General features: G+C 36.8%; 3 protein-coding genes across 8 annotated transcripts; 2 read left to right on the top strand and 1 right to left on the bottom strand.

Annotated features, from left to right (window-relative positions):
- The first annotated feature begins 433 nt into the window (after positions 1-433).
- LOC105801975 (uncharacterized) lies at positions 434-4,944 on the top strand. Of its 2 annotated transcripts, none has more exons than XM_012633351.2 (15): positions 434-869; positions 955-1,031; positions 1,248-1,931; positions 2,082-2,148; positions 2,249-2,311; positions 2,430-2,493; positions 2,608-2,701; positions 2,777-2,860; positions 2,936-3,025; positions 3,146-3,173; positions 3,286-3,807; positions 3,894-3,955; positions 4,122-4,231; positions 4,313-4,400; positions 4,482-4,944. In XM_012633351.2, the coding sequence occupies exons 1-15, from the start codon at positions 509-511 to the stop codon at positions 4,710-4,712; spliced, it is 2,625 nt and encodes an 874-aa protein (XP_012488805.1). In that variant the 5' UTR covers positions 434-508; the 3' UTR covers positions 4,713-4,944. The 2 variants fall into 2 exon arrangements, with proteins under 2 accessions (XP_012488805.1, XP_012488804.1); XM_012633350.2 differs by having other exon boundaries at positions 3,286-3,822.
- Positions 4,945-5,690: 746 nt separating this feature from the next.
- On the top strand, positions 5,691-7,426 carry LOC105801977 (bax inhibitor 1). Its single transcript, XM_012633356.2, has 6 exons — positions 5,691-5,872; positions 6,073-6,216; positions 6,303-6,394; positions 6,672-6,858; positions 6,949-7,104; positions 7,212-7,426. Exons 1-6 carry the CDS (start codon positions 5,762-5,764, stop codon positions 7,260-7,262), a joined length of 741 nt encoding a protein of 246 aa, XP_012488810.1. The 5' UTR covers positions 5,691-5,761; the 3' UTR covers positions 7,263-7,426.
- A 107-nt stretch (positions 7,427-7,533) lies between these two features.
- On the bottom strand, positions 7,534-10,393 carry LOC105801976 (uncharacterized). 5 transcript variants are annotated; one of them, XR_008191066.1, is made up of 6 exons: positions 10,163-10,393; positions 9,667-9,762; positions 9,024-9,331; positions 8,573-8,686; positions 7,753-8,496; positions 7,534-7,588 (listed from the first exon to the last, which is right to left on the bottom strand). XR_008191066.1 is itself a non-coding variant. In XM_052624082.1 (5 exons), exons 3-4 carry the CDS (start codon positions 9,299-9,301, stop codon positions 7,753-7,755), a joined length of 1,212 nt encoding a protein of 403 aa, XP_052480042.1. In that variant the 5' UTR covers positions 9,302-9,331; positions 9,667-9,762; positions 10,163-10,393; the 3' UTR covers positions 7,534-7,588. The 5 variants fall into 5 exon arrangements, 4 of the variants coding, with proteins under 4 accessions (XP_052480042.1, XP_052480043.1, XP_012488808.1 ...); XM_052624082.1 differs by having other exon boundaries at positions 7,753-8,686; XM_052624083.1 differs by having other exon boundaries at positions 7,534-8,496.
- Positions 10,394-14,166: the final 3,773 nt, after the last annotated feature.

Here is a 14,166-nt window from a genome sequence, read left to right as displayed (position 1 = left end):
AATACTTTAACTCACCCTTAACTATGCTACTAGTTTTCCCAGAGGCATGATAGCTATAAAAGTCATCGACAAAATTGTGTATTTCGTTGAGTTTAGGCTCTAATCTTTACCTCTAATACTTATGATAAGTTGACATGTCATTACACATATAATAATATGTTTGTAGCATTAAATTTTGGAAATAGCGGAATTTAATCCAATAAACTTAACAGTTATTGTTCGGTGAAGGCTGAAATTTTAAAATTTGAAAAGTAAAAGGGCTAAAAATGACCAAATTAAAGTATAAGGATTAAATTCATAACTTTTATAAAATACAGGGACTAATATCGAAGTTTAACCATTACTAAAACAATAGCAGGAAAACTCGCACAAGTTAAATCTTAAAAATCCAGATCACGTGCCTGATTCCCGCCCATTTCACTATCGTCTCAAAATTTCCAGCAAATTAGTAAATTACCTCCATTTTTCAAACCTCAACATTTCTCCTCTCTCCACGTCCATAATCGAAATGAAAAGTAACTTGGATCAACTCACTGAGTCACTAAGCCTCTCAGCCACCGAGTCTCAAAAGGCCTGGCATGTTTTTTCTCTTATAATCTTCATCGGCAAACCCGCCCCTATCTCGGACCTCGCTTCCCAATGCACACTCTTTCCGGTAAGCCCCGATATCATATTCTCACTCTGTTCCATCCCGAATTCTCCCATCACTCTCTCAGACGACAAGCATCTCGTCGCTATCTCTTCAATTGGCCTTTCTTTTTTCGCCGCTTATATAGCTCGAAATTTCACTGTCGCCGATGCTTTCACTTCGCTGCCGGTTCCGTCCCGCAATTTCCCGGAGATACGGGTTTGCAAGAGGGATCGATATGGTAATTTCCAAAACGAGCCATTTTTGCACTTTTTTTTTGTTTAATTTCGTGTTTTTTTTGGTTGACCTTTAAGTTAAATTTTCAGCTTCTGATTTTTCTGAGGATGAGAACGAAAGGGAGTTGATTCCTTCGGTGAAGAGAATTCGAAATTATTGTACGAAGGTATTTTTTGAGCTTATTTTACACAATAGATCTGCCAATTAACTCCTTGACATTGCGAATTTGTACTAGTTTTTAGATTGATTTGACTATACTTTTAGTTTATGATGAAAATTTTAGATCTTCGAGTTGGAAATGCCATCAAGCAAATCAATCTTTAGTAATTTATTCATTTCAGTGTTATAGTCTCCAAACGCTAATTGATGAAAAAAAATTCAGGTGCAGTACCTTTTAACTGACGATATGAACAGAATGAGTAGTGCTAGAGAATTAAGCTATAGAGAAGAGGGCATTGAAGATGTAGAAAGCAAGGTAAATGTGGAAGACTATATGTTGGGAAATGTCAGCAAAGAATTGGTTGGTAGTAAACCTGAAGTAGAAACCAAAGCTGTTATCCTCAATGGTATAAACTTTCCCGAGTGTGCTGAGACGAGCAATATAGGAGTGGCGTTGGGTGGAAAATTTTATGTGGATTTTACCAAAAGAAGTTTTAGAACAGTAGACAATGAAGTGGCTGTGGAGGACAATAAGAAAGAGGAGAAACTTGATTTGGTAAGTAGAAGACAAGGAGTGGAAGATCTGTCTCCTCCATTTAACATTTGTCTTTCTGATAAACCACCTGAACGAGATTTGAAAAGCCTTGATGAGGGTAACTGCAATCGTAAGATGCCATCTCTAGGTGAAGAACTCGAAATCGTACCAGCAGCATCTAGTGTTATGCCTCCAGTATTTCAAACCCCCAACAAGTCTTTAGGGGATACCAATGTTGTCAGTACTTACAAAAGGAAGAGGTATCGTGTAAAAGATAATTTATCAGCTCGTACTGCGCAGAAATCAACTCAGAACCGTAAGGATATATATGTTAATGAAAGAAGGGCAAACTCTACCTCTATTTCTCTTCAGGTAAGCTCACCTCTGCATTTGTAGCTTGCTGTCTCTTGCATAATGTTCTATTACTTCCATTTTTGTAAGTGGAGTCTATTTAATAAGCCTGAGTCGGCTGCTGTGCTTTATTTTAATTGTAACTTAAATATCGATGTATGCTTGCTTTAGGACCAGGCAAAGCCAAAAGTATTACCTGACTTTGAATCTTATATTGTAGAAGAGGAAGAAGGTTCAGGTACCATAGCTTCAATTTTCCTTGCTTGCATTTCATATCACAGTTCTGCTTATAACTAAGATGATTTATTAATTGGCTAAGGTGAAACTTTAATTGGCAGGTGGTTATGGCACTGTGTACAGGGCTCGAAGGAAGAATGACGGGGCTTTAGTTGCCATTAAATGTAAGAGGAAAATTGATATAACATGCAGTTGCATTGCTGTGCTGCAATGAGGACTCTTATTGGGTTACATGTATGGGTCATTCCCCTGTTGTTATATTATTTGTTTATCTCATCGCAGGTCCTCATGCCAATGCTCATAAGAACTACGTTAACAATGAGCAGAAAATGCTGGAGCGTTTTGGGTAAGAACTAAGAAGTTTGTTTCACTTTAAAGAAAACCTTCTTGTTTATAAAAGCAAAGCAGTTTATATTAAACTCTTCTTCTCTCTTCCAATCTTTCTTTTTGTCAATGCCAGGGGAAAGAACTTTATAATACGATATGAAGGATGCATTAAGAGTGAGAATTCTGATTGCTTTGTTCTGCAGTATGTTGAGCATGATAGGCCTGAGGTAATTATTAGAATTTTGGAAGCCATGTTTTGTTTGTTCTTCTGCTTGATGGTGCGTTTGTTTCATTGAGAGCAGGTGTTGAAAAGAGAAATAGATGTTTTTCAGTTAAAGTGGTATGCTTTTTGCTTGTTCAAAGCTCTTGCAAATCTTCATAAGCAGGTATGTGATTTTCTGGATGCGATGCATCTATTCTACAAAATTACAAGTTCTTAATAACTCTTTATACACATGCAGGGAATAGTTCATAGGGATGTTAAACCGGGAAACTTTCTTTTCTCTCGTAAGACCAACAAAGGTTATCTTATTGATTTCAATCTTGCCATGGTAAGTAGCTAAGTGCCAACCTTACATGATCCTGTGGTTGGCCGTTTGCATATTCCCCGGCAATATTTTTGTACTCTAATTTGAGGACTATTAGTTTTGTTATCTCTCTTGTTTTGACAGGAAATGCATCAAAAGTACAGGAGTATGGGTTAGTTCCTTTTTTCTGGAGCTTGAAGTTAAGAATCCTAGTACTTTTTACTGTAGGCAATGAAGAGGACCATCTATTTATGATTGATGTGGCATTCTTATGCATTTCACAGACAAATCCAAGTCGGGATATGATGTAACTTTTCATCATAATATCGTTCCTGCCAAAGCCACTCATCTGACAAATAGCAGCAAGTTTTTAAATATCAAATCAAGAGAGGGAATCAATATAGAGGCAACCAAAGGCTCCAGGTTAACTTTAGAGCCTAAGAACATGAGGAAGACAGCAATTCAAAGGAAGGCTCTTCATAATGACTTGAGTAGTTGGAATAAAATAAATAGTCAGGGTGTAGATGGTTCAGGCATTACCTCAACAAAGGATTTAAGTGCAAGGACTCCCTCAGCAGAAAGGCTCAGAGAGCCTTTGCCATGCCAAGGCAGGAAAGAGCTCATCGGTCTGGCACAGGAAGCAATGCAGAGTCCAAAACCTGGAGTGTTACATGTTCCTGCTTCCATGAGAAAGCGAGTTGCTGCTTCTCCAGGAAAATGGGATAGACAGATTCTTCATCCTACTCCAATGCCTTTGTGCTCAACTAGCTTAGCTTTATCTGGGGTTGGCTTTGCCAAGAACAAAGGCGAGCATCTTTTGGGTAAATTTTGGAACTTTGATTTGAAAGAATCATTTTCCTTGTAAAACTCATCAAATTTTATTCACTTGCAGGGGATGGGAAGCATAAGACAAAAGGTCCTTGTGCTGGAACAAAAGGCTTCCGAGCTCCAGAGGTAATGACCGATAAACTTCAATTCATGTTTTGATTTTAAATACTAAAAGAAAATCCCTGGTGCTCTTATGCGTTGAATTCATTAGATAACCAAAACATGTCCAAAAGAAAAATATTAACAGTCTATGCCAGATTTCCTTGATAATTGGTATTCTTATTTTCTTCAGGTCTTATTCAGATCTCAACATCAAGGTTCAAAAATTGATATCTGGTCTGCTGGGGTCACTCTACTCTACCTAATGATAGGGAAATCACCCTTTATTAGTGATCCCGAACAGTAAGATTTCTTTAACCGAAACCGCTCGATCCAGTTTCTTGTTTGATGGCTTATGTTCCCAACATCTTTTGGCACTTTCAGGAGTATAAATGATATTGCAAAGCTGAGAGGCAGTGAAGATCTTTGGGAAGTTGCCAAGTTACATAATCGTGATTCCTCATTTCCTGAGGTATAATAAATGCAAGTATAATAATGCATGATCTGCAACTATAACTTATTTAAAAGTAAATTGCTAATACTTTTGTTACAGGAGCTCTATGGTAAGCAGTCTTTAACAACTATGAACCTACGGCAGTGGTGCCGAATTAATACGAAGAGACGAGACTTCCTTACAGAGATACCGAGCTCGCTTTACGATCTTGTGGACAAGTGCTTAACAGTGAACCCAAGATTAAGGATTACAGCAGAGGATGCTCTTAAGCATGAATTTTTGGCTTCAATACATGAAAATCTGGGAAAGCAAAGGACACGAACTCTATAACTCCATTTTTGAAGGTTTGAATCTAAATGCATGGAATTTCCTCTTACATGTTCAAGTTGTATAAAAAAATGCTCCTAATCTAATAGCTAAATGTAAGGTTCACCCTTTTGGGGACGCAAGGGTCTATGGTTTATCAGGGACTAAGAGGAAAACATCTTATATGCTTTAAAACCTATTCTTTTGAGTTAAAATTAAACTTGAGAATTTAAATTCTCAAGAAATTTACTTTCAAGTTAAACCCTATAAGTTTCTGGAATGATATTTTGAGTTCTAGAAGGATGTTAGCAATAAATCCTTTATATTCCCTGAAAGAATAAAAAATTATGATGTTCGCAATGGAAGTAGTGTGTTGACATGGCGATATTCTATTGGTCTACGTGACGCATCAGCAGCAGCCGAACGAAGATTGATGCTTTGGGTTTTCAACCCATGACACCTCGAATTTTCCAGAGCACTTGCGCTTTTTCTTTTCCTCGGTTTCTCAGATATTGGATTAAGTGCAAAATTCCAATATTTGCCGTATTTAATCACTTTTTAATGTTGAGAAATTATCTGGTACCTGGTCTTAAAATATTTATGTTAATATAAATTTAAATTATTGAATTCAATAATCGATTGGGAGTTAGACTTATTTTGATGCTTAAATTTAGATTTCATTAAAATTTAATAACGTCAATATATTAAAATTGTCATGATATCACTTGAAAATTTACAATTTTATATTTTAAGGTTAAGACTAAAATGAGTTTATTTGTCAAATTTATGTATAAAAATAAAAAAATACAAGCATTCAGAAAGAACTTAATTATTAAATTCAGGATAAAAAATTACGATAGCTCAATATTTTAAAATTGCTTTAAGCAACTTAATCCCTGTAAAAATAAAAAGTCGTTAAAGTTCTACAAAACGAAGGGCTTTTTAGTAACTTAATTACCTATAAATTTCCAAGAAAATTATCTGATCCAGGCATCCAGCTCTATCGATAAATACCATTCCACCTCGTAACTAAAATAACCAAATGAATTTTCTTGCTATTTCTCAGCAAACAAATGGATGCCTTCACTTCCTTCTTCGATTCCCAATCGAGAAACATCTGGAGTTACGATACTCTTAAGAATTTCCGTCAGATCTCTCCCATCGTTCAAACTCATCTCAAGCAGGTAAATCTAATTTGCTACTTAGGATTTTGAACGTTGGATTGAATCTTTCTTGGCTTCTTCTGAGAGTTGAAACGTATTGCAGTTTTCATCTTTTATGTGATTATAAATGCTTGTTATGATTTTATCCATCTATTTAATTATTTTTCTGCTTATAAGAAAAAGGATCTCGATTGTCTGAGCATAGCGTTTCTAATTTGCAGGTTTATTTGACCTTATGTTGTGCACTGATTGCCTCTGCTGTTGGAGCTTATCTCCATATTCTTTGGAACATTGGGGGTTACCTCACCACATTTGCATGCTTAGGAACCATTATTTGGCTCCTTTCCACCCCTCCTTGTGAAGAGGTAATAATCTTTCTTCATTTGTATAAGATGATGATATTTCTTTTTGCATGTACTCATCTTTTGCTTTGGTTTTATTAATTTTGCAGCAAAAGAGGGTTTCTCTTCTAATGGCATCGGCAGTGTTTGAAGGAGCTTCAATCGGTCCTCTAATTGACTTGGCTATTCAAATCGACCCGAGGTATCTTTCCTATAAAAACTAAATTGGTAATTTTGTGATATTAATGATACACCCATGCTGTGAAAATACTTGGGTTTTGTTTCAAGAAATATATTAATTTGTGTTACATTTGGAAGATAATACTATGCTTAATTTCTATTTTACTATTACTATTATCTGGACCTGTGAATCTCATTTGGGTGCGTGACTTTGTATGTCTTTTCTTCCTTTGCAAATGATTAATAATAATACTAAAAAAAGTGGCTTGTACTAATGGCGTATTTATCCACAATGGCAGTGTATTGGTAGCTTCATTTGTGGGAACAGCATTGGCCTTTGCATGTTTTTCAGGAGCTGCTATGTTAGCAAGGCGACGAGAGTACCTTTACCTTGGTGGCTTGCTCTCATCTGGTGTGTCCGTGCTTCTCTGGTTGCATTTTGCTTCCTCCATCTTTGGTGGTTCCACAGCCCTCTTTATGACTGAGGCAAGCGAATATTAGCCAGAAACTTTCTGTCTCGTTGTACTTGAAAAGCTGCTATTGACCTTCCCTCTTTGCCTTTGATTGTCCTCACAGATCTACTTAGGGCTTTTGGTGTTTGTGGGATATATGATAGTCGACACGCAGGACATAATCGAGAAAGCCCACTTGGGTGACCTGGACTACGTGAAGCATGCCCTGACTCTTTTCACTGATTTTGTTGCTGTATTTGTCCGCATTCTGATAATTATGGTGAGTCAAGCTGGAATACCTGATAAAGCTATCTTTAATGGCTGACTTTATATTAATTTTTCATTTTGGTATACACGAACCAATACTGAACATTCTTGTGTTTTCAGTTGAAAAATTCAGCTGAGAAGAGCGAGAAAAAGAAGAAAAGGAGAGACTAAATCACAAAGCAATAGCTGAGGAGCTTTACCCATCTAACCTTGCCTTGGAGACATGAAAGTTTGTTGCTTTTTGTGCTAAAGCATCATGTTAATATAATAAGTTAATAACCATGTTATTTTATTTCAACTTTTGCCATATATTAACGTCTTTCGCATTTTGCATATATGATTGGTTTTGCCCACCACACACCATCTACCAACATTCAGTTCCATTCTATGAGCCACTGTTGCACCAATTTCTTCAATAGAACTCGTTGCTGGGAACCCATGGTGGCTCAAAAGGGTTTGTTTTTCTATTGCTCCAATGTTAATCCATTGACCGAATACTACATAAAACCAAAATAAGAAAATGTTTTTAGCAAGTACCACATTACTGAGTACCAAAGAAACATAACCCAACAGGAAGACTAAACAATGTTCTATTAGGGACGAAAAGTTGCTTTAACACGACACAAGCTAGCACATATATGCCTCTTGATCTTCCTCGTACCTAATATAGTGTTTTCTCCCAAGTTTCATCCATGGTTGGCTTTTTCTGACATCCACTCCTGCCACCTGTAGGCTCACTAATCTTCTCATCACCGTTGTCTCTGTAACCATCTTTTCGGTCTTCCGCTAAAAGATGTCTACTCTTGTGACTCCTACCAATCTCCAAGGGTGATGCACCTCTCTTTTCTCTATGCTTTTTGCTATCAATAGACCTTCCATGGTGAGGGTTACTGTCATAACATTTGCTTCTACTATCACCTGGCTGGCATCTGAAACTATGGGAGTCCTTGTCGAAATAACTCTGATGCTTAGGTTTAGATGGAGATCTCCTTTCCGTTTTCCAGTTTCTTTCCATATGCGATGAACCACTGCTTTCTCTATGTTTTCTGCTATCAATAAACCTACTATCGTGAGGGATACCGACATCAGTGGGTCTTTGGTACACCGTATGATAGTTTCTGCCAGCATCATCACCCGACTGGCATCTGAAGCTCCCCGACCTTCCGGAATTAGAATCCTCATGGCAATATCTCTGAGACGTTGATTTAGATGGAGATCTTTCCCTTTTCCAGCTTTTTTCCAAGGGTGATGCACCTCTTCTTTCTCTATGCTTTCTGCTATCAATAGACCTTCCATAGTGAGGGTTAGTGTCAGCCTCAGGACTTCTCGATGCCCTACGATAAGCTCTGCCTCTACTATCACCTGGTTGGTATTTGAAACTCTGGGAATTTGGTCTCCGTTGGTCCTTGTAAAGATTATATCGGATGTCAGAGTTGAAATAGCCAAGATCCCTCTTGTTGACATGATCTCTTGGGGAATACCTTCTATTTTCCTTGAAAACATCTGGTTCTGGATACCGGACAAGAGAGGTAGATCGGGATCTTGATGTTGAAAATTGCCCACATGTAGGCTGTGATTGAAGCTCCCTTTCCTCACTGCCCGTAGACAAGATAGAAACACTCGATGAACAAAAAAAGGTGCACATATTGATGAATACGAAATAGAAACACATCTCTAAACATTGTTAGCATGCATGAAATAGACAGCAGCAAGTTTGTTGAGTGAAATTCAACATCAGAATCATCAGTTTCACCATAGAGCTAAAGATACCGAAAACAGAGACGTCAATACATTCCAGCTTGTATGTTAAAAAGACAGAAAATCTATGCACAGAAAGACACTCTAATCACCATAACATGCACTGAAGATGAAGCAAATCTATCCTATATGATGAGGAAAAAGGTTTAATACATTAAAGCCATCGGATCATACCTTTTGGAGTTAAACCCTTCTGGTTTCGCATCTGATGTAACAATGTTTTTCCCTTTAAGAATTTCATCAACTTCAGCAGCATCCACTGTGATTTTCTGAACAGTTGCTTTTATCTTTGCCTCCTGTTCATCAGCAAGCTGTTTGGCCCAAAGCTGTTGACTCGCTAGCGACTGTTCAAAACATTGTTCTTGCAATGCTATAGCATCGATCAAAGCCGAGAACGAAGGTTTGTGACCAGGTTGGTTAGTCGTATTCATATCCTGAGAGGAAGACTCCATTGCATAGCCTTCTATCTTGGTGCTAAAGAGCTGATTTCTCCAAGTTTCAGACGAGTTAGTCCTACTATTGCAAGTAACTGATGATTACCATAGTTCTACTGCAGTAGGTTTCAATGGTTTATTTAGTCTTCCACTATGTTACCCGGACTTCAAATTTTTCTCAACGTATCCGACACATATTCAAGAATTAATACGAGATATTATTCTTCAAATATATGATTTTTTAAAAAAGGCATACACATTCCATTATCTCCACAATGGTGAATCACCCAAAATCCAAGTAAAATAAATATTAAAAGGCTTTAACAAATGTACTACAATTCATCAAGTTATACACTTTGAACTCTTGGAGGGAGCAAACTTACCTAAATATGAGCTGATCAATAAGGCAGTAACAAATGGTTAATCTATATAAGTTCTCCTTTCTTTAACAGTTGGGCAAATGCAGGAACTCTCTCCATCTGGGGCACAAAACATGAAGAACATCAATTAAACTAGCACTTGAGGCCTGAATTGAAAATATATTGAAACAAGATTGCCCCGACCTTGTTTTTTAATTATTAATTGATATGAGTATGAAAATATGATTTTCTAAACATTTTTCAAATACATAAAATTTTAAAAATATAAAAATACTCAAAGCATTCGATCCTTTCACTCGAATCCAAGTAGTATAGATTAAAACCGGTGTTTATTTTTTCTTTTCTAACAAAACCCTAACCAAATAACTCACATTTATAATCAAACCCTAAAAAAGCTGGGCTTAATAAATCACAAAACAAATAAAATACCAATAAAACATACATCACAGCAATCATTAAATAGGAAGCACAACAAAAGCCAAAAAAGAAAAAGTGTTACTTTTAGGGAAAAAGAAAAGCGAAACAAACAAAATGAAGGGAGAAACACGCTTCGAAGATCTAATAACAGAAGAGGTAGCGACGAGGAGAGAAAATACGACGAAGAAAGTAGCGTGATTAAGAAGCTAAGACTCGTCGGACTTCTCCATTTTCATGGAGAAAGAATAATTCGATTCATATTTTTTTCCCGAAAAGTTGGGGGTTGTTTAGCGTATCTATTATAATACAACTCCTGCTTGAGTAGTTGTATTTTTATAACTCGGTGAAGATTTATTTTTTGCCATTTTAACAAAAGTATTATTTAATTTTTTTATAAGCTTTTAATATTTAGAAGAAGTTTAAATTTTGAATGAAATAAATTGAAATTTTTAATAAACTTTAGCTTACATTTTCGCACTTTAATATCTATACTATTTTTTTTCATTTTAATACCTAAATTACTCTTCTTTGATTTAAAAAGTTAATTGTGATTAAAAATAAACGTCACACTCAACTAACGAACTGATGCGTTTTGGTTTTTTCTTCTTCTATGTCATAGATAATGTGGGTATTGACCGATAGCGTAATCATTAATTGTTCAACGTTGTTCACTGCATGTTGAACAACATTGACTTGACTAAATTTAAGTCCATTTGAATCTAAATAACTATTTACCTAAGTTGATTTTAGTCGCGGTTCAAAATATTATAAAAATTATTAAAATATCGTAAAAATTCAGAGTCTTCAAGCTTCCCTGCATATAGTGATGGCAAGAGCGCATCAAAATTTTCAGGACATGGAGTTGAAAGGAATAAGAACCCTGCTAGACAAGGGATGCATTGACCTGCCAGTTATGAAACTAGCATTGTTCTAGACCATTATCCTCCATGAAACTATTCGCATCACAGCAGAAATGTTCATTCTTAGACAACAATGGTGCTCGCTGTAGTCCGAGAAGCCTATTTGCCTTGCCTCCAGATGGTATCTCTCTCGTGCTGGTCTGGATTCTCTCCATTTTGCCAACGGAAGTTGTGACCGAGATTTGCTGCTTGATGTGCCATCAAAAGGTTCATTCATTCCTGCAGGCAGAACTGCTTCATCCTACTTTGAAGTTTTGGGCAACAGGCAAGGGCTTGTTGTAGCTCAGTAAATCACATCTTGTCCACTCTAACACTGGTTTTTATTTACCTGGACCATTCAGTCGACATCTTTTGCATGCTGAACACCAAAGTCTGAATGAGGTTAGATGGTTGCTCCTTTTTTACCCTTGACCAAAGTTTGACCATGGCTGGACTGGCACTCGGGTGTGGTGTTTGGTTTTTAGCTTTGGAGGAGCTAAGAAGCTACTAGAGTGTTGGTTCTTTAGATTTTGCTTTTTGTTTTTTCTAATCTTATGTAATCCTGTATATACTTAAATACATAGCTAAAAAGGATGCACAAGAGTTGGTAATAATAGAGATGCTAATAACCTGATTTTAGAAACCTACCAATCTTGTTAACAATATGTGGAAATATTATCCCTAAAGAACATGCACAATCTTTCTTTCTTTCAGAATTCAAAACATAATCAAACCCGATTCCAAATCACCATTCTGTGCCCTCTGAAAGGTGGAAATGGCAATTGACAGAAGTCAGGTTCGGAAACTTCTCAAAGTATGGGACAGTAGATTTGGAGAAATCAATAAAGTAGGCTATGGAAGGCAAAAGACAAAAATCGGACAGGGTAACTTATCCATCTCTGCTCACTCCAAAACTGCACTACTGCATGAGCAATGTAGTGGACAATGACCTACTAAGGTGGGTACCTAGGTTTTCATATGACTTATGAGCTAAACAAAAATGAAAAAATGGAGCGTACTAGACTATGCTTTGATGCAAATGCAAGCACTTTAGCTTTACATATCCCTTCATTACTGGGGAGAAAAAGCACCTTTCACTTGTTTCCTACTTTGACAAATATCATCATAACTCAGCTCTACTTATCTGGTCCTGCATATCAATCCACAAGTTAAAGCTTCAATCCAAACCACCAATAATTTCTAGATATTGCTAAAACTTAATGGTCCATTTCCATAACCCAACCAACCTATTAAGACATAAACACATATGTGCCCAAGCATGCCCATGAAGAATGGGGAATTAATGCACAGACCAGCGCCTGTCCACGCACATACGAGCTACACAAGCAGAACAATCATAGCCGAAACTTGCAATCAAAGTCGGAAACCGGAGGTTCTTTATAATACATACCAAAAGGTTTTTCCATTCATTAACATTTACAACTATGCATTAATACCAAGGCATGGACTTGAACAACAAAATACTAGCCTAGAGCTTTACAGGTTCATATATTTTCCAGCATACCTGCAATCTAAAGTACAAAAAACACTTCTTGATCTTTGAGGCTTTTCTTTCCATTCATTTCCTAGTAGAAAATATCAGAAACCCAAAATGTTCATCATCTAGCATACTAAAATGCACCCCCAAAAGAACTCGCTGGCCATTACTCTTTCAGTTTATCACTTCCTAGAATTTACCCCATTTTCTCTCTGCAACCTCCAAAAGACTAAGACATACTAAACTCTCATCCTCCTCACAATCCTTTGCCAATTTCAACAGCACATCCAGAAGCTTAATTTTCCTAAAATTATCATTCAATCTGCTTGCATTTGTATCCGAATGGACCGTCCCGGTTTCATTAACATTCGGTTCTTCATCAGCTTTCTCACCATCCTCCGCTTTGCCGTAAGACAATGAAGGCAACTCTGTTCCAAAATCCAACGGCTGTGAAGGCAATACCCGTTTCTTCTTAGGGCCATCTGAATTCGAAGTGCTTTTAATCTTCCTCGCCGAATCAACTTCCTCCTCAGAAAACCCTAAATCTATATCCTTTCCCAAATCAACTGCCCTCCTAGTGTCAGCACTAGCAGTTTTTCCGCCGTGATTGTCGATCATTTCATCATCATTGCAATCATAGAAAGCGGAAGAGGTGGAGGTGGATTTGTATCTAGGAGAGTGGAATATTTCCCGGCCGTCATGAAGCGCGGCACAAAGATCATTTGGCAGGTTGTCCGGGGGTGATTCCGGCGGAGACACCATTGTGATGCCGGTGGAAGCGTCGGGGATACCGAAGGGGAATTTCCAGTCCCCGCCGGAATCGTTGACATCAGAATCCGACTGCCCAAAAGAGTCGTGTGATTCCATCAACGATCTTGATTTTGAATCTCGAAGTTCTAAAAGACCTTGGAAGTTGAAAACGCTTGATGTGCTGTCTGCTCTAATTAAGTTTAATTATTTTATAACTTATTATTTTTTTCAACATTTTATATATTAAATTTATTTGTTTCCTTCAATGTATTCATTGGAATAAGATCGGTAATTAATTCTCTGTAAACAGGACGAGGATGAAACCTACAACTCATAAACTAATTATTTTAGATATATATAATGGGTTGGTATCATTATCATACAATAAGATAAACTCTTATTTTTTAAAGATAATGGTTGACTAATTTTATTGTTTAATGGGTGACATTTTTTCTCTTATTTCTTTTACATTTGTTAAAGGATAAAATTTTATCGATGAGTATTTATATAATCAATGATAATTTTATATTTGAAATTATTTAATCTAATTCATTTAATATATTTAATATTTAAAAAATTGGTAAATTCGAAACAGTGCATCAAAATAGAACGATACCATTACGTACTAGTTCCGGTAGAAAAATGGTGCGTCCACCAATGCGGTACTGACTATATTAGTTTTTAAACTCCACAAATAAGGTCAGGGGGTAACAAGTAGAGGTGATCATGGGCCGGGCCGGGCCCAGATAAAATTTTAGGCCCGAACTCGATTCGGCCCGAAACATGGGCCTAAAATTTTGTCCAAGCTCGGCCCGAAAGAAAATTACTAAGCCCGAGCCTGGCCTGGCCCGACCCATATTAAATTTTATAGCACCAAAAAAGTATACATTTGATTAAAAAGTATATTTGATTAAAAATAAAAAATATATTTAATACATA

Source organism: Gossypium raimondii, chromosome 11 (assembly GCF_025698545.1).
Source record: "Gossypium raimondii isolate GPD5lz chromosome 11, ASM2569854v1, whole genome shotgun sequence".
In the NCBI taxonomy this organism is placed as follows: domain Eukaryota; kingdom Viridiplantae; phylum Streptophyta; class Magnoliopsida; order Malvales; family Malvaceae; genus Gossypium; species Gossypium raimondii.
The sequence above is the reverse complement of the archived record's forward strand: the minus strand, read 5'-3'. Positions and strand labels throughout refer to the sequence as shown.

Coding starts and splice junctions, on each gene's coding strand:
- LOC105801975 (XM_012633350.2), top strand. CDS start 509: ATGAAAAGTAACTTGGATCAACTCACTGAGTCACTAAGCCTCTCAGCC. Junction 2,494..2,607: donor AAAATGCTGGAGCGTTTTGG/GTAAGAACTAAG, acceptor TGTCAATGCCAG/GGGAAAGAACTTTATAATAC. Junction 4,401..4,481: donor GTGATTCCTCATTTCCTGAG/GTATAATAAATG, acceptor CTTTTGTTACAG/GAGCTCTATGGTAAGCAGTC.
- LOC105801977 (XM_012633356.2), top strand. CDS start 5,762: ATGGATGCCTTCACTTCCTTCTTCGATTCCCAATCGAGAAACATCTGG. Junction 5,873..6,072: donor TTCAAACTCATCTCAAGCAG/GTAAATCTAATT, acceptor TCTAATTTGCAG/GTTTATTTGACCTTATGTTG. Junction 6,395..6,671: donor GCTATTCAAATCGACCCGAG/GTATCTTTCCTA, acceptor CCACAATGGCAG/TGTATTGGTAGCTTCATTTG.
- LOC105801976 (XM_012633354.2), bottom strand. CDS start 9,301: ATGGAGTCTTCCTCTCAGGATATGAATACGACTAACCAACCTGGTCAC. Junction 8,687..9,023: donor GAAGGGTTTAACTCCAAAAG/GTATGATCCGAT, acceptor GTCTACGGGCAG/TGAGGAAAGGGAGCTTCAAT.